Below are 24,003 nucleotides of genomic sequence, written 5' to 3'. Positions count from 1 at the left end.
GATAAGAAATATTTAAAATTAAACCACTTTAAGTTATGAATGAATTTGTGCATGCTCAAAATAATGCAAATATGTCGGCAAGTTGAAATGAACATATTGCATTTCAGTTTACCGACATATTTCTGTATGAGTTATTCATCCATCCAAACAGATTTAACTCCTAAACCATCCTTGGTGTATGATCACTATTTCCTGTTAATTTCAATGTTATGTGACTGGTAGTTTAAGAGTTTATTGGTTAAATATTTACACACAGGCACATCTATTTTATTTATATAAATTAAAAGATAAAGAAACAATCGATTTTGTTGAAATAGAAGAAAAGGGTGGGTGATGTTTTTTTTGTTTTTTTTTATTCAAAAACATTCTCTTCTGAACAACCAAGAAAAATTAGTGTTTACAAAAGAAAAAAAAATTATTTTTAACAAGTGTTTGTGTAGCTACATACGTCATGATTTTTATGCAAGCATCACAGTAATTTATTTATAAAACTTACTTTACTGATGAAAAATTAAATCCATTATAATGTATTGTTTTTTTTTAAAGCAAGTGAGTCATTTTATTGAATTACTTTCTAAAATTAAAGTCCTACAAATAATTTATTTACAAAAAATAACTTATTAAATCATATTTACTAGAACGATTGTACTGAGAAAACAAGTAAGCCATTTTAATTAGTTCCATTGTGAAATTCTTTTTTGTTTTAAATTATATTAATATTTCTCATTTATTATTAAAACGTTAACTAAACTCCCTGACTACTCAGAGTATGTGTAGCTACTTGGTGTATGTGAGTATTACTAATATATATATATATGAAATTATCCTAACTCTCTTAAATCCTCTTTGATTTTTTTTTTTTTTTTTTGTTTTTGTAAAGTCATTTTGGCAATCTGCTTTTTAGTCAGTTTGCCAAAAAGTATCACAAATTGCAAAAGTACAAGATTTTGTTCAGACAGTAAATTGCACCGTCAATCAGAGTAGTTAAAAAATAAATAAAAACAGCAGACAAATTGGTATCTTAAAGGACTTAACCAATCTATATAATCGTGTCCTGTGCATTTTATGTCTATATGTACATCACACACGTTTAAAAAAAAAAAAAAAAAAAAAAAAAGAGATCGTCTGATCATCAAAGATTGTGATTGGCGATTAATTTGATGTTGCTTAGGTGAAATCGGAATTTTTTACCTTATTTTAAATTTCAAAATCACATTGTCATCCTGTCACAGGACAATTTTAAATAAATACACTTCAAAAAGTGACATTCTTTTTCTTGATTTAAATAATATTTAACTAACAATTATTTTTAAAGTAAAAAGACATAATATTTATTGCTTTAAAAAGAATTACGTTATTTCAATTTTAAATAAAGAAAAGACATTTGTTTTTACTTGAATAATATTTAATTGACAATTATGTGTAGAGGATTCATTTAAATATTAACATTATTTAAAAATTATCAATAAACTGTACAGATTGATGTATAAATCATTGTGAAATTTCCATGAGGTCCCACTAGAAATAATTGTTACCTAATACACAATTACTAATGGAAGATCACTAAACATGTGTAGAAAACGGTCTAATTATTTGCGTCAACTGTTGGCAGTTCCAGGAGAAATCTCATTTTATTTCATTTTTAACCTAGTCAGCACAATATGACTTTAAATTGTAGAATAGCAAACGAAAAAATAAAAGTTTGGAAGTATATTTGAAAAATAAACAAATGTCGTCTAAAGCATTTTTGTTAGATTCTAAAAACAATCATAATTACTATTGTAACCATCAATGTGCGTAACCTTACAATATTGTCTAGAATAAAATTTAAACAATTTTCTTTGTTGTTTTTGCATTCATAATTCCTGTCTAAAAGTATAAATCAAGTAGTTATCATATTCGGTTTCACATCCATTTTACATGTTGGCCAGATCTTTCTTTATCTCCCCTTTTTTTTTTTTTTTTTTTTTTCTTTTTTCAAATCTATTTTTATCACTTATGTTTTCCTTGGCCTTTTTCTCGAATAAGATCTATGTTAACTGGTTTATATTTGCTGACTCAAGAACACTCAACCATTTTTTTTTTTTTTTTAAACATGGCCATACCATCAAAGTCACCTGTTCTGCACATATCTCCCTATGTCTTCCACTAGGTATCAGATCTAAGCCTGTCTTTAAGATTCACATATTATTTCTCTTCATACAACACATCCTTAATCCTCTCTGAACAGGCTTCACTACCATACATCATCACATTGCACATTCATACCTGATAGACTCTTCCCTTGTCAATAGTGGTAATAATCTGCTAGTTAATACTGGCATTCACTCATGACTTTTGCAATCACCCTAACATCTGCTTTGTCCTGAACTCTAATGGTATCACCACTCTCATCCATTCTTTCAAAGCGGCCATACTATCAAAGTCTCCGGTTTCTGTGCATATCCCCCTATATTACCCAGATTTAATCTTTGTCTGAAAAAAAAAGTAATATGTGAACGTAATTTACATGTTTCTTTATTTTTATTGCTTCAGCTCTTGTACTCTTTGGCTTTGTCTATCTTTTGTTGTAGTCACCAAATTGCTAAGGCATTTTGAACTGAAACCTTTAAAATCCACTGGTATAGACCTCTTTCCAATCCATTTGTTAATGCAGATCAATGAAAAATGATAAAACTGATTTTTATTTTTAATTAAAATTTTACTCTATAATTTTTTGTAATTTATGGTAGGAAATGCTATTTTCGCTTGTGCCCTGAGATGTAGAAGCCCTTTTTTTTTTCTTTCTTTTTTTTTTTTTTTTTTTTTTTTTTTATCAGATTGTTCATTCAGTTTTTGAACTGAACTCATCTTTTCTGGTGTTTGACTTTGTTTTAATTATTTGATCCCATTAATGTTATGAGATGTAATGAGTGTGACTGAGAATTTTGTAGATTACCTAAAATTAATATTTTCTGTTTCCTTATTTTGATAGATAAAAGCAATGAAAAATGCTATACAAGATATACATTGTTTAGCAGTAGGAGTGGGTGGTAAACCCTAATGATAAGAATTGGTTATTTACTTATTTTTCTCCTGGGCAACTCTTATTTAATCAATTTCATTTAAACTTTTAATTAAGAAAAACAAAAAAGACTTGTATCAATATATTAAGCAGAATTTTTTTTTTTTTTTTTTTTTAAACATGTTTCATTTCATAAACCAAGGGACATATCCAGTTTTATATGATGCGGACATTTTTTAAGAGTTCACTATCTATTTAACAGATCTTGTACGTGTTGGCATGTATTGGACGGTTTTTATAAATTAACTTTCAAATTAACCTGTCTCCGACTAGTTCTTTATTTATCCGTCTTTCTCTCTCCTATTTTCATCACTTATTCCCATGTTTGTCTTTCTCTATGAACTGAGCTAATTGTATCACTATTAATAGCATGCATATGTTTTTTCTTGTTTCTGTAAACTTTGAATTTTGTTCTTGATGCACTTCTTCTTGTATTAATGAGGCTGAGTAAGTAAATGTTTATTTTTATTTTCTTTCTAGTCTGTGAGTTTGGTATCACAGAGTTCTGCTGGAGCAAAAAGTGTTCCTCATAAATCGTCAGCCAGTGTTGGTGTCACATCTTCTGCCACATCGACCACCCAAGCCTCATCGGCGACCGTAGCATCATCAGGTAACGCAACATCATCATCAGCGGTGACATCCCCAACTCGAATGTCCAAGGACCAGCCTGCAGACTCTAAGCTTGCCAGTGCCAAGAGGACATCCGGCAAGAAATATCCCAATGACTTTATATTCGGAAAAGTCATTGGGGAAGGTTCCTTCTCGACAGTAAGCATATTTATTCCACTCCTCACTAATTTGTACATTTTTTAGAATTCTAAATTCTATAGCAAACCCCACCCTCCACAATGGTTTACTTCTACTTGTGAAGCTGCCATTGCTCAAAGAAAGGCAGCATGCATACCACAGATTTAACTGACATAAGTCCAGTGCAAACAGACAAAAGTTTATAGAAGCTAGAAATAATTGTAAGAAAAAAATAGTGACAGATAAGAGAAAATATACTGAAACCACCAGAAAATGCATTGAAGCACAGAAATTAGGAACACATGATTTTTGGAAAATCTATAACAGCGTAGTAAATAATACGCAATCCACAATTCCTCAACTATCCAATAATCATGAGGTTGTTTGCACAGCAACTGAGAAGGTTAACATACTTGCCAGTTGGTTTGCCTCAAACTTCACATTGAACCCAGCAAACCATTCCCTCCCTGACTTTGCTTTGCAGACAGATGGCACATTAGATGATCTGAAAATCACCTCAGGTTCATATTATAAAAAAACCTAGAGATCTCAAAATCATATAAAAAAGGGATCGCTTAAGTTTGAATTAGCAATAGCATCTTTTAAATTTATCTTTTAAAAAATTGAATTTAGATTTTTGTTCTGAGACTAAAATTTTTTTCAATGCACAAAAAAATGTAACCTTTTCTTAAATGTGTATGTGACTGAATGAAAGATTGAATGCTAAAGTATGAGCTAGCAATAGAAGTGTTTTCATCTTTTTCTTATTGGTTAGTTTTGTTTCATGGATTTCAAGTAGTGAATAAGAATTGTGAAATGATAGTGAGTGGATGAGACCAGCTAGTTGTAAATAAGTGTCAAGTTTTAAATTTTTAAGATTATTAATTAAAATACTTTTTTCTTTTTTTTTTTTAATTTCTGGCAACTCATATTTCACAAATTAAATTTGTTGTCCTGCTTACTTGCATTTTATTTGAGATAATTCCAACTCTAAAAAATATTTTTGCGATAAAAGCACATGAAACTTGCATCCACTATGTAGGTATGTTGGTTTTTATTTATAATCATAATTAAAAAGAATAAAAAAAAAAAAAAATGCAGAAAAATCCTTATGATGTACTTGTCATGGAACAAAGATGTCATATTCCAAAAATTACGTAAATTAATCAAGTGTCGGTTTTCTTTTTTTTTCTTTCTTTTTTTTGTAAAGTCAATAAAATCAAATTTTACAATTTTTAGCGATTAAAGTTTTAATTTCAATAAAAACACAATTTTCATAGTTAAATTGAACTCTCACTCTTGAATTATGGGAAAATTTAGAACAGTATGCCATCTCATTGCTCCCCTGGGTTCGGGTTAAAATGGCTAAAATTAACACTTCTGTGCTTATTAAAAAAAATTGATGCCTTGGATTTTTATAAAACTTTCTGAAAAGTTGTAATTGTTTTCTATATAATTTGGTTTGTCTGTACTTCGCAATAACTCTTGAGTGTGCCTCAGGGGCTCTTTTAGGGCTAATAAAACACTCCATTTTTGGGACTATTTTTCCATATTTGTCCAAAATTTTCTGTGTATGTCTATTTAGCAGTTTTGCATGGTGCTGAACTCAAATGTAAATATGTTAAGTCCTTGAACTTTTGGGGGCTAAGTGGTGGTGGTGGTGGGGGCAATGATGGGCTTTCTTTTTTCTTTTTTGCATGGTGCAGAACTCAAATTTACATATGTTAAGGCCTAAAACTGCACTGTTTGCTTATTTTCACTAGGACTTGACCTCCCCTGGGGACTTTTATGGCTAAATGGGGGGGGGTGGAGCAATGCTGAACTGTCATTTTTTATGCCTTGTTCACTGTGCACTCATGAGGGACCATGCATGCTTCACTTGTTTTCTTTTTTTTTTATATTTTCTTTTCCCTTTTTTATTTTCTCTTTGTCCCTTTGTTTTTTCTTTGTCATTTTTCTTTTCATATTTTCTTATACCAGACACTTGGAGATAAACAAAAAGGAAATATATAAAAATAAAGTTTACAGTGAAAATAGAAAACATTGTGTTTTTAAGACACTATCCTGTAAAATAAACTACAAGTTTATTACATACCTTTGAGTGACCTAATTGTTGTCAGTGAGTAGAATGCCTGTGCAGATGATGTCAGCAAGTCTTATCTTCTGACGGATTTACAGTTGGAGACCAATGTGCTAAGAATGAGATTTGTCAACTTTGCAACGGCGAATCAAATCGCAATCATTTTCTTGTTAAACGCTGTTCATCATTGAACATCTTTGATTATCTAGAGGTAGGGAGTACTGGGTCGAAAAAAGGTCACATCTTCAAAATCTGGTGGGGACCCCCTCAAATCAAAATATAAGGTGTATCTAGGTCAAAATCGAAAAAAAAATTGAAAAAAAAATTTTTTTCATCTGTTGGCGGCATTTTTTAGATCTGGGGCTGGTTTTTCAAGAAATATGTGTCCGAAATGTCAATATGAGTGATTTCAAGGCATAATTTTGCTTCTTGTGTATCTCCAATGCCCATTAATGGATATAAATAGTTTCAAATGACACAGAGTCATGTATTTAAACAGGTTTTGTGGTATTCTTGGTCAATTTCGGTCAAAAAATGGCCAAAATTGGCCATAAATTGGCCGAAAAACAGGCAAAAATCACAAAAACCATCTTGGGTCACATAAATTATCCTCGTCCACCTTTATAAAGGTATATATTGCTGTAGATACCTAAAATAGACATTGGAGTACGATTATATACAGGTCTCAGATCTTTTTGGGCCTTTTTTGAAGAGAAATAGACCAAATTTTGACCCAAAATTGCCAAAAATAGGACAAAATTGCCAAAATCCTGTTCTCAGTCACTTAATCGATCCTTGTTCATTCCCAATGGATATGAATGACTTCAGACACACATATAAGGCAGAGAACCATGATTATTGACAGGTCTTGGGGTCTTTAAGGGCAATTTTAGGGGTGAATTTGGCCAAATTGGACCTAAAATTGCTGAAAATAGGCCGAAATCGACATAATCCCGTCCTTTTATGATTTCCAAGTGCTTAACAGACTTAACAAAAGTGACTCAGATATACACTACAAGCACTACAATAATCCATCAAACTTGGCTGCAATCTCTTTGTGGTTGTGCAGTGTGAATTGCATGTTTCGGTCCGAAAGAACATCCCAGTCTCCGTTGATTTCGCATTCGACAATTTGATCTGCATCGATAGTTTGCTTATCATCTGGGTTTGGGTACCTCCATTTTAAGTTCTTCCTTTCATAAACACGCTCCAAATGTTCAATTTCGTATTTCTGGTTGTCTAGGATTTTAGTACAGTACCCCAGAAACCATGTTGGCACCCCCTTTACTGTCCACAACACCACACACATCTGATTCACATTCAGGATTAAAGGTAACTCAACGATTTCCTCTGCAACTCGTGGAATGCAAGTGATGGCTTTTAGGGCATCATCATTAGTGGGCAGAGGAATTCTTGTGGATACCGGGCAACCATCCAGGAGTGCGCAAAGATTCATAAGCCGCTCTTCATGAGTGATTTTGTTGAGTTTGAATAGTTCAGGATTTGCAGTTACATCTGATTTGTGGGTGTCTCTGTAATATGCTAACTCAGTCATGACAATCTTCTCTTGTAATTCTGAATGATCTTTTAGCACCGACATCAATTCTTCAGAACTAACACACGGACCACGCCAACTTTTACAATTTATGAGCAATTTAGTAGTGTAATTGCTTGCGTTCATCGCTTTCTTTATCTTCTCTTCAACTTTTAGACGGAGAAGAGTCTTTTGTTCTTCATTCCATTCGTCTTCTCTTTTGTTCAAAAGTTTTGCAATTGCCGTCGAAATTTTTGATGCACCATCCAATGACACACTGTGCAAGACCATATCGTTTCTCAAGGATTTTGCTTTGAACTTGTTATTCCTACATTTCGAAACAATAGCACGATGATCGAATACTCCAAGTTCTCGTTCACACATAACATTGTTGCTCTCCAGGTCTTTTCACTCTTCCACGGTCAACTTGTGTATTTGCGTGGCACGAATGTCATTGTACTGCCCAAATCCGTACTCTCTACCACATTGAAGTTCGATCGTTTTGGATGCATGTACACACATATCTTTCAAAAGTTTTATCTCCAACTCAGATGTCGGTTCCTCAATATCTATATGTCTGTATTGAACAGTGTACGCTTCCAAGGTGTCCAGTTTTCCAACTGAAAGATCCTCAAACAACTTTGGAAGAATTTTGCACAGATCATCCTGCGTTCCTACCTCAACAAGATTTAGGAGAGGTAATGAGACTTTGTACCTGAACAATGAAAGACAGTTCAACTGACTCAGTAGCAATTCACTATCCAGTAACATCCTCACGATCTCGACATGTTGGTTGCTGAGATGAGTCTCGTCAAGAACCATACGAATGTAAGGCAATGCATCGAGGATCGAGGAGCACGAATATCCCAGTTTAGTAAAACGTCTTTCTCTGTAAAGAGATAGATGTTTAACTTTCTCCTCCCGCTCCACTGCTGCAACACTACTCATTCTACCAGCTGACTCTTCAATACAATCCTGAAAGAGAAATATAACTGTGTCAGGATATTCAAAATGGACCCAAATAAAAATATGAATGGACCCAAGGAGAAGGAGATTTCAACTGTGTGCTATGATTATGATAAAAATAACATAGCAAGGAGACTCTACATTTCAGAGTCTCATTTTGAACTGACCAAATAAACAAAACAACTCCTTTCTCAGATAACACTGCAATGTTATCAATCATTCGATTCTACTAGTACTAGTCCCCAAGCCCCTTGGGAAACTAGTTAAATAACACTTACAATTTTTGTATGAAGCTTTGTAAGAAACATTCTTATGTAAAATTTACCAGATTTGGAACACTGGACGATTAAGGGTATTTCTTTCCGCAAAATGAATGACATCTAGGGTGTAAATCACTGTGAAAATTGTGCTAAAATCCCGATTTTGTACTAAAAAATGACTTTTATATGCTAAAATAAAACTCAATTTAGCTATACATTGTGTCATTCCTATCCTAATTCATTGACCAAGTCAAAAGAAGTGAAAATACCTAAGTTTCAACTGCTATTTCTTATCCCTTCTTTTGCAAAGATGGGTAAATGGGCATTTTTGGGCCCCCGGAGCCTAAAAATCTAAAAAATGGCGCCAACAGATGAATTTTGATTTTTTTTTCAAAATTTTTTCGATTCTTACCTCGGTTTAGTGCATATTTTGATCTGAGGGGGTCTCCACCAAAATCTGAAGACCCGACCCAGTACTCCCTACCTCTAGATTATCAAGTGTTTTAAAGATGTCAAAACCAGTAGTGAACCAATATATCTTTGCCTCAAAGCTATAAAGTCTCGCATTAAACTTGTTAGGTACAATATTTTGAAACTGAAAAATAATCAAACTGATAATGCATTCTCTATTGACCTAGCCAATCGTTATGTTTTATCGTTATTTTCATGGCAGGTGCTCGTCTGAACTCCAATCCCTGGTCCCCCCTCGCCAAACTTTCACGAAAAACACCCGTCTAGCTGAATCCACTGTGAAAAATTTCCCCCACTCTATATCTGTGCCTAAATCAAAACGCGGATTTCATGAGCAAAGCTTCTTTCTTAGAACTGCACGCCTGTGGAACTCTGTTCCGTCTGCCTGCTTCCCTCCAGACTACAACTTGGATGTCTTCAAGTCTAATGTTAACAAATTCCTAATGAACCGCCCCCCCTAATTAAACACTTCATAAAATCTCCTCACTAACGTGATGTACTTGCAATAACCCTTATCCCTGAGTGGCTTCCGGGCCTTGATAAGTGGTGATCACTGTGTAAAAAAAAAAAAAAAAAAAAAAAAACAACAATCGGCTCGATGGTCTCGAATACACCAATCTGAAGATGCTACTTTAAAATTAGCTTTGGCAAACAGTCAAGCATAACCTCCGATCCATGAAGTTTGAGATGCTCAGAATCATCAGTAAAAAACACAAGTGATTCGATCTCTGGCCAAACAATAGAAATTGCTCAAAAGGCAAAATAAGTGAACTCTCGACCCAAAGCTGAAGAACCATTGCTCAAAACGACAAGGTACTATAAGAAGGCTGACTGGGAAGCCATCAGGGATCTCATCAGAGATTCCCCATGGAGAAATATGTTTTCTCTTCCTGCAGAACAGTGCGCAAATGAGACCACTGAATGGTTCAAAGCGGCAATCGAAGCACATGTTCCTACATGTAAGTTCTGTAGCAAACTCCAATCTCCACAATGGTTTACTTTTACTTGTGCAGCTGTCATTTCTCAAAGGCAGCATGCATACTGCAGATTTATCCAACATAATTCCAGTATAAACAGACAAGAGTTTATAGAAGCTAGAAGTAATTTAAGAAAAAAATAGCAACAGCTAAGAGAGGATGCACTGAAACCATCATAAAATGCATTGAAACATTGAAATTAAATAATATGCTTACCAGTCAGTTTGCCTCAAACTCTACTTTAGACCCAACAACTCTCTCCTTGATTTTCCTTTGTGGACAGACACCACACTAGATGATCTGAAAATCACTCCTTCTCAAATGCATGATATCATAAAAAACCTAGACACCTCAAAAGCATGTGGACCCGATCTCATCCTGGTTGTACTATTAAAAAAAAATGCTCCACAAACGTCGCTCCAGTCCTCTCCAAAACTTTTTGACAAATGCCTTAATGAATCTTGCTTTCCTGACTGCTGGAAAATTACTTCTGTGGTACCAGTTTACAAGAATTCTGGCAAAAGAAATGACCCATCAAATTATCACCCCATTAATTTCCTCCCTCTTTTGGCCAAAATATTTGAGTCCATAATTAATCAACCTCTAGTCCCCCACCTTAAAGATACTAAACTTCTGTCTGACCAATAATATGGATTTAGACAAGTCTGTTCTACTGCAGATATCCTAACTGTAATCTCTGAATGTATATACCATGCATTGGACAAAGAAGAAAAAGGTAGAGCAGTAGTCCTAGATATATCTAAGGCTTTTGACAGGGTATGGCATAGTCTTCTCATGAAAATCAGATCATATGGTATTGCTGGATGAATACTTAACAATTAAATCTGTCTTAAATTAGAGAAGAATCCAGTTTATCCTCTATGGTCGTACATCAAAACAATGTGATATAAATGCGGGTGTACCTCAGGGGCTCGATCCTTGGCTCTTTATTATTCTTGATATTCATAAATGACCTCTCGGATAAAATTGTCTCTTAGATGGGTATATTTGCTGGGGACACCATGCTCTATAACAGGCATGAGTGGAAAATGAATGAACATATATCTAAGGCAGTCTGTAGTGGAATGGGGACAAAAATTGGATAATAACTTTCAATGCTGCCAAGACTAAGCTTTTTTCCTTTAATAATTACAAGAAACCTTCTCGACTTTAACTAATAATACATTACCTGAAAATACTTTGTACAAACTTCTTGGCTTAATGTTCACAGGGCACAAGTTGGAGCATATACATCGATGGTATTGCCGCAACTTGCATCTCTCTGCCTATTTTACAAGTATTTTAATGGTAGATGCTCCGAGCTACAAGCTCCTGTACCGCCTTAACGTAAATATGCCCGACAAACCAGACAAGCAGCAAAATCCCACCTCTACACAGATCCCCAGATGCCAGGAAGCCTTCTACTCTAATAGTTTCTTCCCCAGAACTGCTAGACTTTGGAATTACTTTCTGGGTTCCTGTATCCCGGACTATACTGAAATGCAGAAGTTCAAGGGTAATGTTAAGAGTCATCTTGCTGCTAACTCCCTACATAGTATCCCTGCAATTATGTCCCGGATAGTATAGTAGCCCCCTACATCAAAGTGGCACTGTGCAATAAAACAAATCTTCATTTTTTTTTTAAGCCTGATGCAATAACTGTACCATCACACTGTCACGATGATAAAAATACATTCTTGAGGAAAGTGATAGAGAACTTGGGATATGCCTGAGATGTTGGAGACTCCTATAAACTCTGCAGCTTCTTCTCTTCAAGTATGAGGACAGATTGGGATGGTAAGCAAACCATCTTGAACCAGAATGGTTTAACAATCTTAATGTATATTTTATATAGTGGAAAGATCACTTCACTAATTTGCTAAAGCACAACCAACAGCCTCCCACTGTTTCTATGAACAACGCTGATCCAACTCTTTATTAATGCTAAGCAACTCCACCCACACTTGAAGTTATCACTGTTATTGAAAGTCTAAAAAAATAACCAGGCTACCCACAAAGATATTATCTCTGCTGAGATCCTCAAACACAGTGTGAAATAATATGGCTTGCCATCCATCACATTATCATTCCAAATTTGAGACTGAAATTCTCACCTTAGACTGCAGCGATGCAACACTTTGTTTAAAAAAGATGGTAAGCGCTGCTGCAACAACTACAGTCGTATCATCCTAATTGAGGGGTCTACTAAAATATTTGGCTTTATTTTTCTGAGAAGATTCCAATAAAAACACAACTCCAGAATAAGATCAATGCCAATATGGTGTTTGTCTGGACCATGGCGCTAATCCTTGACCATTATTTGTGCTTCCAGCAAAGCGCAGTCGTCTGTTTGTTTTTGCTGCTGCCTTTGACTTTAACTGTGGCACCCTTTGGAAGGTTATGCAAACAGATGGTATTCTGCTTAAATCATCCAAGCTGGGCACTTGATCTTTCTGATCTTGTTTGACTGAATGTTGGCCTACACTATCCAGCACTTGTAAAACAACCAGCACTTGATATTACTGAAGAATGGGCATGGGAACATTGATAGCAAAACAGGTTACTGTAGATGTGCTGGTATTTGGTCTCTATATCGATCCAAGTACTAATCATCTGTCCGTTGGGCATTTTCAGGAATCTAGCCACTTTGAAAAATGTTTTTAGGTTTCAAGAAATGTATAATTTGACATCAGGAATCTCTTCAATAAAGGAGTGGGATTTTGCTGATTGTTGAGTTAGTTTAGATATTTATGTCGAAGAGACAGAAGTGTTAAGAGTTTATCAGACCATATTCCATTAAAATACTTGTAAAACAGGTGCAGGGATGCAACATTGTGGCTATGTGCTAGGGGTTGGAGCTTAGTTGGTAGTGCAGGACCTATTAGGTTGGAGCCTTTTTTGGACCCTGTCGAAAAGGAAGTGACTAATGGTAGATGTGTCTGTCCAGATGTGGCAACAATACTCCATGCATGGACAAATGGTTACTTTGTAAAGATACAAGATACTGTCAGATGGGGAGTAATTTACTAGCACAGTAGAGGGAGCCTACTATTTACTTGGCTTAAAATGTATCTACTCTGCTAATTGTGTGCTCTCTATTTCCTTCCTCTAATCACTTCTCATCGCTTGAAAAATTATGGTGAACACAAGTGTTGACTATTTTGTTGATCTCTTAATAAAGAAAATGGCTGTTACGCAAATACTATCATGTCACTTTGAAAGTGATTTTAAAGCCTTTGTAATGCCTAAACGAAATTGATTCTTGGCTTGAATTAAAGTTTAAAAGCAATAGACAAGTATTATGATTTAGTTGTACCTTTATTGTATGACTAGCAGGACTACCTGGCATTGCTCAGGACAAAAGTGTTACATATACTCATATCTCTCCTCTGATTTCCCTCTCCCTCTTTCTTCTATACCCAGCCCATTCCTCTCTCTGAATATACACACATTATTCAAGGAATATGTCAGCATAAGGGAAATAACCCATTAAAAACAGTTACTTCCCATTAGTTAATATGTCAAATAGGTGGGAAAAAGACACTTCCTCCAGAATCTATCCCAGTTTAGGATAAAAAAATAAATATTTTATTTCTAAATTTATTAATTTACAGTGCCAAGCAAGAAAATACAAACTTTGTGTGTGTTTGTTTTATAGTTTTTGACTTTTAGTTGGACATACATACAGACAGTTGCCCTTTATATAATAGAAGAAACTGATGAATAAGTAGGCGTAAGGTAATTACTTAATTTTCACTTGGATATGTTCAATATAACTTAAAAATAAAAATTTCTAAATAAAATAATACCTTATTTTAGGTCTGATGTTTTTGTTTGTCATTAGTCACCCTCACTTCTTTCTCAACATGAAAAACCGAGCATTAATGCATTTTCAAACCGTGAGTCAAAACTTCCCATTTTAAAATACCAATTTGTTCAGGTTGCAAAGCCCTCATACACACGACTGTTTATAAACTCCAACCCATTTGAGGGCTGGTGGTGGAGTATTAATAGAAGAGTATTACACGACTGAATTTTCTAGGTGCAACTTCCATGTTACAAACAAAACTGGGAGAAAGAAGTTTATGTAAGTTAGAAATAATCAGATACCTTACTAGATTTCCTGCATTTTTTATTTTTTATATTGTTTGACAATAATTCATGGTAATTACATAGCATTAACCAGATGTTGGTAGTCAACTGAAAAAAAAAAATGAGTCTTGACTTTGTTAATAATAATAATAATAAAAAAAAAAAAAAAAAAAAAAAAAAAAAAAAAAAAAAAAAAAAAAAAGGCTTGATGTCATCTGGGGAAGAAAAAATAACCAACTCCTGATTCTGGAGTCTGTTTTTTTTTACCAATTTGACTGACTTCTTCAAAAAATTTCAAACCTCGACTTGAAATGAGGAGTCAGATGAAAAAAATAAAATCCAACTCCAAAACTCTATCATTATCATTTGTGGCCAAGTAGCTACATCATTGTTTACATTTTTTTCTCTTTGAACTTTTGTTCTTATCAGCGTTGATATTTTTAGTTCTATGATACTTTCGATCAATGTGCACACCTGACTTCTTCAGGTGTAGTGTTCATTTACGCATAATGTTTTTTCAGCATGTAAATATAAGTGATATTGATTATTTCTGTATGTTTCTTCCGTACTTAAATATGATTAAATTGACAAGCACATGTGCATGACAAATGCAACAGTTTATGAAAACATTTGTCAACCGCTTAAACGATTTCTTATAACAAATTGTGGTTCAAATAGTCAAAGATTATCTACATAATTTTTTTTTTTTTTTTTTTGTTTAATACCATATTGAAATTTTCTGTTCAATTTAAATGCTATCGGCAATAATAATTCTATGTTAAACTATTTAAAATAGGTTCTGTGTTACAACAGGGGCACAGTTGAATCTTTGTCTTTGGTTTAAGTTTATAACTGGACCAATATTTAAGCCAAAATAACTATTTGCTAGTTTAAAGATTTAAAATTGCTTTCAAATTTAATCCATATAAACAGATGTCATCCATTCTTTTTATTTATTTTTTTAAATATTTTGACTTACTTATGGATTAAGATCAAAGTGTAGTATCTGTTCTATCCTCGGCAGTGAAAGAGAAATCATTGACTGAGGCAATTTTCATTGTTGTCCTAATCCAGAGTACCTCTCTTGGGCAAAGCTAGATCACTCTTCCTGCTCCACATTAAATACCGATCTTGTGTCTCAATCTGCTCTTATAGATCATGATAAGTACGAAAGTCCAGATCTATCAAAGAGTTGTTCGGACAATCCTTCGCTAAAGGCTAGAAGTATTTGACCTACATTGCCCATAATGAATCCTGTGGTTTCGTAGGCACCTTTTTGTTTCCACTACCCAAATTGGGACGTGATGCAGAATCATTCCCCCTCAACTAATCTTTTCTAAAGAGGAGACTTTGCACGCCGCAACTTGGGATAGTTAATCCACAGAACAATATTTAATTGCATAAACAATTATAATATAAGCAATTGCTTATGCATCTCTCTGCTTGTTTTACAAGTATTTTAATGGAATGTGCTCTGATGAACTTGTTGCACTTGTGCCCCCTCGACGTACATATCCCCAACAAACCCGCTTAGCAACAAAATCACACCCTTTCTGTTGAGGTCCCTAAATGCAAGAAAGTTTTCTACTCTAATAGTTTCTTCCCTTGAACAGCTAGACTTTGGAATTCCTTTCCTGTACTAATATGCTCAAGTTTAAATGTAACATAAACCAACATTTTATTTTTTCTCCGCATGGTCCCAAATAGTAGCCCCTTACGTCGAAGTGGCAATATGTAGTAATACACACGGACGAAAAAACGCTTTGGATAATCACAGATTTCAAGGTAGTTCTACTAAAATAGCCATATTTTTTAAACCAAAGCACTTCAAGTCTTCAAATTACTACTGTTTTGTTCGGAAATGAATATACTTTCAAATGAATTAATAAATATGAATGTACATTATATATTTTAAGAGTTTTAAGCAAATAAAGTGATAAAAATGTGAACGTCATAAAATGGCGTTTTCGGTAAGGTTTTGTAATGACCCCCCCTGTTTTCTAAAGGTCCGTACCGTGATTGTATGAAGAATTTCGTCATGAAATTTGGGAACCAATTAGAAGAGGTGTTAATCTTAATACTGTCAAGTGTCCGAAATATTTTTGACCATTTCTTTTTTTGTCGTGTTAAAAATAAGACTTTAATATGACGAGTATTGAACATTTTGAAAAAAAAATTCTTCGGACACCCAGTAGTAAGTAAATCAATCTTTTTACTATCTTTATCAATTAAAAGTATTGTTTTATGTTGAGTAGGACCGCGGTAATTGATAATTTAAAAGGACCTACCCGAAAAAAAAATTGTTTCTAATTATCGAATTTGGTCAAATGAAGTTTAAGCAGCAGCAGCAGCAGCAGCAGCAGCTCCAGCCTGTAGAATCAGCGATAGCACAGTTGTAAACAAACACGCGTTCTTTAATTTTTATTCAAGAACGAATTAAGAAAAACATGAAAATATGAATATAAATGTTCTTATGTTTAATTAGAGCTATTTTGTTATCAGAATAACATTAGTTTAGAACTATTCGGTTTTCAGAATATATAATAACAACAATCCTAACCAATTCGGCATTATAAATCTGTTGCAATTTCTCACAAATCTCGTCAAATTTAAAAACATGGTTAAAAAAACAAAAACTTTTGTAGATATATAGCTTGCATGCACTTTTATTCTTTAAATTAGTTTTGAACAGCGAATTAAAACAATGTTTTACTGCGAACAGCCACAAATGTTTTTTTTTCAAAATCAAAATAAGTATCAAAATCTCGTTTATACATAGATTCGAAAAAGTTGTCAAAAAACAAATATATAACAAATAAATGTTATCAAAGGCAAGATAAGTTACTTTTCTACCAAACTGGATATATTTTTTGTGTTTTTATTCAATGTAACATGTTTATTCAGCTCGAAAAAAATACAGTGTTTACCGTAGAAAATTAAAAATGGCGCCCGGCCCGACTCTCTTTGACACGGTAAGTTTGAGAAAAGGAGTTAAAAATAAAAAAAAAACTATACAAAATACTGTTAAAAACTCACCGAATATATGTCAGCCTATGTCACGGTAACATATATTGAGCGAGTTTCTAGCAGTATTTTGTCTACTTTTTTATTTTTAACTCTTTTCCCCAAACTTACCGTTTCAAGAGAGTCGGGCGCCATTTTAAATTTTCCAAAACATCGGTAAACACTGTTTTCAAGCTGAATAAACATGTTACATTAAATAAAAACACTAAAAAATTATCCAGTTAGGTAGAAAAGTAACTTGCTTTTGATAACATTTATTTGTTATATATTTGTTTTTTTGACAACTTTTTTGAATCTATGTGTATAGTAATACAAACCCTCAAAATCTATATCAATATTCTTGAAATTTTAAAAGCAGTTAGAAAACACATCAAACTACAATTAGGAAGCTTTTTATTTCGTTATTTTTTTTCTACTTATTAAGCGAAAGATATTTTTACAACCTGCTCCAGCGTAGTATAAACGGCCTATGGAATTAACACCTTCAACCTCGAAAATAGAAATCAACAAATTTTTGAACGCTCTTTTTGAAAAAAAGCTCTTAACTTCACCTCTAATACAAATTATGTGTGGCAAGTCTCCTCCTAAAACACTCTTTAACCCTAACAATAACACTAAGTTCGAGTGGCAAGCCCCCCCCAACAAAATACCTCTGTAAGCCACATACAAGCATCTAAAACAAACAAACAAAAAATAGATCCTTCCTTAAAGAAAAATACACATAAAAATAAATTGGTTAACTGTCCTAAAATGCTAGAACGGCCAGGAAATGATGAATTATTTTACATTAAATTTTTGTGAAACTAACCGCTCCCCCCTCTAATATTGTTTTTGTTAGCTTTGTCTCTGTCAAGTTTTCAGTATGTTCACACATAATTTTCCTTAGCCCTACAATTAATTCAAAGTCCGAATGGCAACCCTCCCCATATTCTCATTGCATAGAAACCCTCTTAAAACTACACATAATCATCTTAAAAAAAAAAAAAAAGCATGCATATTTTCCCATAGAAAAAAAGAACAGTTAACTGCCCTAAAATGCTAGAATGACCTGTAATAGGAAATTATTTTACATTCAATTCTAAAATAATTTGTTTATCTTTCATTAAAGTTTTTCATGGCATTTTATACATAATTTCCTAAAAAGGTAGAATCACATTTTGGAGGGGTGGTCAGAAGGAGTTGAGTGGGGTTAAACAGAAGGTGTTAATCTACAATACCAAAGAAATATTGCAATATATTCATTTTTAAATGGTCTTATGTTTAGATTTAAGTTTTTTGTACATAAAGCACATTACAATTCAACTTTGAGTTCTCCAACTTCTTTTCTGTTTATGGATACATGGCATTTTTAAGGAATTGCTGCATATTTATGCACATTTACTGCAGATTATTTGGAAACCATAAACTTTGGGAGATTTTCAGTTGCATATTCTGATTCCTTGTACAAAAATACACTTATATGGTAAATTTCATTTTTTAGTCTTGTGTTTTAACAAAGATATGACATTTTTACTGAAAAAGTAGTGTAAAAAATGTGACGAAACGCATATGGTCTTAAAGAGGGAAAAATATCCAAACGTGTGAGGCACAAAAATAGCCATAACTTCCTTAATTTTAATCAGATTTAAAAAATTTAAAAAGATTCTTTCTTAGCTCATCAAGCTCTTTCTATGCATACCAATATTGAAATATTTCAAGCTATTTCAATTTTTTCATGTGTATTGCTACAATATGTCTTGTTTGGGGTGAACGTGAATAATAATTAAAAAAAAAAAAAAAAAAGCTCCAGAACCACTCCAAAAATATTTGTAACATAGTGCATATGAGCAAGTGGGAAAATATCAGCAGCAGCGAAGGATGGCTGGCTTGCGAAGAGATTAACAGCAGCAGTAACCAAAAAAGGCGGATATGCAAATTAGGAAGTGGCACGAGAAGAAAAATACACCATGCTCTAGGCAGAAGCAAAGTGCGACATCGAAGAAAATTGTCGTGTTAGGTCTAAGATGAGAATGGGCTGGTTGAAAGAAAGAGAAACACATGCCAGGTAAAATGAACATGTGACAGCGAAAGATTTTTTAAGTGGTGCCAAAAGTAACGGTAATAAATGCTTTTGTTAAAAAAGAGAAAAATGCCTTAGCTTTTTATTTATTTATTTCCTTTGTTTGTTTGCAATGTTACAGAGTGAAGATGCCTGGGAGGCCAGCTGAAGATGGGGTTATGCACCATCCGAGCTGATGTCGAACCTAGCTCCGGTCTATAGTGTTCACCGCTTATCCCAGGACTGGCTGCCCATCGCTATCTTGGCTGCTGTGGACCGTTGTGCATTAATTGCATTCATCCAGGATGCTGTGTGTTCTATTGGAAGAGCCAGCTGAACCCATTAAGGGTGAATGTTGCCTCAAATCAAGTGTTCTTGTAGGGAGATGAGTAAATAGGAACTGTATATTGTGGCTGTTGTGAAAAAAAATTTAAGCTTTTACATTTTGGAACCAAATGTAATTTCTGGTTTGCAGAATCAATTATTATGGTTCAGTTGTGCTTATAAACCAAAGAAAAACAAATGTTTGCATGTGCTACTAATATCACTTAACCTTCAAATTTTGTAGATGTTATACCAGCTCAGACACATTGATGGAATTTGTCAATTTGTCATATGAGAAGAAAACAGATGGTAAACATTTACAGTTAATGTTTTATTCAAATGACTTTAAATAAAACTTCACTCAAGTAATTTAGTTTTTCTTTGTGATATTTATAACTGAAAATGATTGAGTTATAACTTGTGTTAGCTTACAATTTATTGCATCAGACATTCATCTACGAAATGTTGATTTGAATCAAAAGATATTGGGTATTTATATCCTTGCAATGTTATAAGGATTCGTTTATGGAAGCATTTTTCATCTCCAAAGAATCTTAACAATTTTTCTAATTTCCAATAAGTTGTAGTTTAAGATAGGCTTAAAGAATGCTTATTGGCTAAGATGAGGATTTAGAAGTTAGCAATCTTTGTACGAGTTGAAATTAGGTTTTTTTTTTAATTTTTTTGTGTTTTTGTTTTTATTTATTCCAAGTAAAGAATTTAGCTATTAGTATCAACAAGTGATCAACCAGATAAGGTATTTAATAATTTATTCATGACACTTTTTTTTTTTTTTTTTTTTGTATTTTTTTACCTATCTTAATATATACAGAAAAATCAATTCAGGTGAGAAATATGTGGAAATAATTTGGTCAAAGAAAATCAAGTCCAAACTAAAATGAAAGTAAACAGTCTTCCAGGCAACAACATATATATATATATATATATATATATATATATATATATATACACACACAGCTAGTTTTAAATTAATTAATCAAAAATTTTTTTGGTCCCCCAATTTATCGGAGCGGGACCTATGTTTTCAGTGGCGTTCATGGGTCCATTAGTCCGGACAATTGCCAGATAACCGTCCATTAGTTTTTCTTTAAATTTTGCCACATTGTATTTCATTAAATAGATGTGCACAGTAAAAAAAAATTTTTTGGATTCCTGTTGTTTCCAGGAGCTCAAGAGGTCAAAAATGTCTCCATAATAACCAAAAATGACATTTGATCCATCCATTAGATTTTTCTGAAACTTGGCCAAAATGTGGTGACTCTGGCAAAATTCTGGTTTGCGTCCCCCGGAACCGAGTGCTAAAAACGCCCCTTTTTGTGGCTCTTTTTTTCATATTTCTCAACAAAAACTTTGTCTGACTATATAGTAGTTTTTCACAGTGATTAACTCAAATATACATGTGTTAAGGCCTGAAACTGCACCGTTACCCATTTACACAAGGATTCGGCATCACCAGGGGCTCAAAAGAGGTAAAAAATGCCCCAAAATGGCAAAAGTGATATTTTTTTTATACCTCGTTCACTGTGCACCCACTTTTTTTTTTCTTCTCAGGTCATGCTTATTCATATTCTTATACAATATTTGATCTGGTAATTTGAACATTAACAGTTAAACAGGAGAATTTGAAATCAATTTATTAGATAAGACTGTATAGAGTGAAATTTGGAGGCAGTTTACCTACTAAACTGTATGAATAGGAGAGTGAGTTTGAAATATAGGCTCTTCTACTTTATGCCCTTATAACCCAATCAGCTCAAAATGACAGTTTTCTTTCGGTTATTGAAAATGGATGTACATTAAAACTAATATAAACAAAATATAATTCATATTTATAATGCTTTCGTAATTTCGTTTCCATTTATTTTTCATTTCTGGATTCATTATTTTATTGAAGCTATATTTTTGCCATTAATATATTTCTAGTCATTTCTCTATCATAAATGTTTCCACTATGTTTTTATGATCATGAATATGTTTTAAATATGTTTCTATAGTAGCAAATATCCTTTTTAGAATGTTTCTATGGCCACAGACATGTTTCTGTTAGGTTTCTATAGACAGGGACATGTTTCTATGAGGTTTCTATGGACAGGGACGCGTTTCTATTAGGTTTCTATGTACAGGGACGCGTTTCTATTAGGTTTCTATGTACAGGGACGCGTTTCTATTAGGTTTCTATGTACAGGGACGCGTTTCTATTAGGTTTCTATGTACAGGGACGCGTTTCTATTAGGTTTCTATGTACAGGGACGCGTTTCTATTAGGTTTCTATGTACAGGGACGCGTTTCTATTAGGTTTCTATGTACAGGTACGTCTTTCTATTAGGTTTCTATGGACAGGTACATCTTTCTATTAGGTTTCTGTAGACAGTGACATGTTTCTAGAAGGTTTCTATATGGGCACGGGCGTATTTCTTTTTTCACAAAGTTTACCATGAAAATGAACATTTTTTTCCATTAAAAAAGCCCCAAATTTTCCCCTGGCCAGTATATTTTAACGAAAGATTGTAAAAAAGCCCCGAGATGAAATATCTCTTGATTCAAAAATAAGAATCTAGACATAGAAGCTATCATGATCCAATTGGGTAAAAAAATTTGCTCTCTGGAACCATTTTAATTCTAACATACTGTAAAAATTTGAACTTTCCCATTTTTTCCATATTTTTGGACAACCCACAATGACTGTTTAAACCACAAATCTATATAATTCTTGTCATTCTTACTCAAATTTCATCATCCAGACCAATGTTTTTTGGGGTGCAGAATCCAAATTTGGCATCAGAAAACCATGAAACGGCACTGTTTTCTGGAAAAAAATTTAAGCTATTTTTAGTTTAAATATTGGCTGTAAACCAGAAAAAATTCTTGATTTTTTTTTTTTTTTTTTTCAAAATTTATCCATTATAATTGAATATTTCCATTTTTCTCATTTTCAATTTTTTCAACATCTCACATTTTATTTTATTTTCGATACACAATCATAATGAATGACATGACAAACATTGCTCTCATTGAGATTTTTAAGAACTGCAAAAATCTCGATTCAACAAAGAGCCAGCCTTCAATGAAGTTGTGAAATAGCTCTCATCCAAGCTAGATTTCCCACCTATCAAAGTTGTGTTCAAAGACTTTCAGCAGCAATAAAACAAGAATCGTTCAGGTCTCAGGTCATTTGATGAGAAGGTAGTGCTCCAAGGTCACACCTATGTACCAAAGGCAAAGCGCCCTCTGGAGGAAGTCGGTGACCGTCAACAACACCAATGACTGTGCGACTAACAAAAAACAGAGGTTGCTAAAGTGGGAAACTCTATCCTACGCAATGAATCCCAGACCGACACATTTCATTGGAGGTTGCATCAGCCATCTACGAGAGTGGCAAAATGACCAAACGGATTTACAAACATTCGTTTACTCCTGAAAGATGCTGGAACTGATGTTCTTCCATCGTACGACAAACTGTTGAAATTTAAGGAGCGGAGGTCAACAGTACAAAAAACTTGCAATTTACGTCAGCCCAATTGTTTGCATCACTTCAGTTGCCCGCATTCTACAAACTTAACGAGGTCCAACCGAAAACTCCTCACCCAAGGAATCGATAATAGTGAATTAAGAGCCAAGATTGATCAACTAGTACTGCACATGGCTGTCATTTGAACCATCTTGTCATGCTACATATCCCCATGTTGGTTCAATTCTATGGATTGATATCACTCCAAGTGCCCATGTTGTTTTAGGGCACAGTGCTGAGTTAATTGCAGAAAATGGCAACATTAGTCTGCTCAACTATACAGAATCTGGCATTGAGGCAAATAAGTTTCTCTGTCAGTATCGGATAAACAAGTCTCGAAAGACAAACCAATTTGACAATTTATCAAATTGTATTAACAGACTCTGAGACGAGTGATCCCATTGCTATGACGACAAGAGAATGTTTAAACTGCAGACATTGCAAGTCATTAGGTCACAGCATTAGAAGTTGTAAGCAGCTTAAAACTACAATTCATGGTTGCAATAGTGAATATACTTACTTGCTGGTGAATTAACCATGTTTCAAGTATTGTCTGCCAACCCCTCAATCTAAAGTCTTGCCATCTTGTTGCAATGAGGTTTTTGATGGTTTGGTCATGCAGCTTGTCTCTTAAAGGGAGAGCTGATTTGCAGTGTAATCATAATTTTTTAGAGTACAATATAGAATAACATTTTGGACTAAGTTACTGTATGGAGTTATGTGGCGATTTTACGGATTTCGATGGCAATAAAAATATAGGAGTCGGAAATATTTGGTGATCATCATTCAATTCCAGGCAACATCAGGTTTCCCTGCTAGTCGGTTATAAATATCACCAAAATAACTAATCCTTGAGTGAACTTTTTAAGTCATTTGAATGAAACTGTGAATGCTGTT

General features: G+C 33.7%; 1 protein-coding gene across 13 annotated transcripts in view; it reads left to right on the top strand.

Annotated features, from left to right (window-relative positions):
• Positions 1–24,003, top strand: part of LOC145292166 (3-phosphoinositide-dependent protein kinase 1-like) — a 145,345-nt gene that overhangs the window by 73,067 nt on the left and 48,275 nt on the right. For all 13 annotated transcript variants that reach the window (XM_080138366.1, XM_080138373.1, XM_080138364.1 and 10 more), the window contains one exon: positions 3,545–3,832. In XM_080138366.1, the coding sequence (XP_079994492.1) occupies positions 3,716–3,832 (117 nt within the window). In that variant the 5' untranslated portion in view covers positions 3,545–3,715. The remainder of the gene's footprint in view (positions 1–3,544; positions 3,833–24,003) is intronic.

The sequence above is a fragment of the Euprymna scolopes genome, chromosome 13 (genome assembly GCF_053919585.1).
Source record: "Euprymna scolopes isolate OS-2025 chromosome 13, ASM5391958v1, whole genome shotgun sequence".
NCBI classification, from domain to species: Eukaryota; Metazoa; Mollusca; class Cephalopoda; order Sepiida; family Sepiolidae; genus Euprymna; species Euprymna scolopes.
Note: the sequence above shows the minus strand (reverse complement) of the source record. Positions and strands in the feature narration are given on the sequence as shown.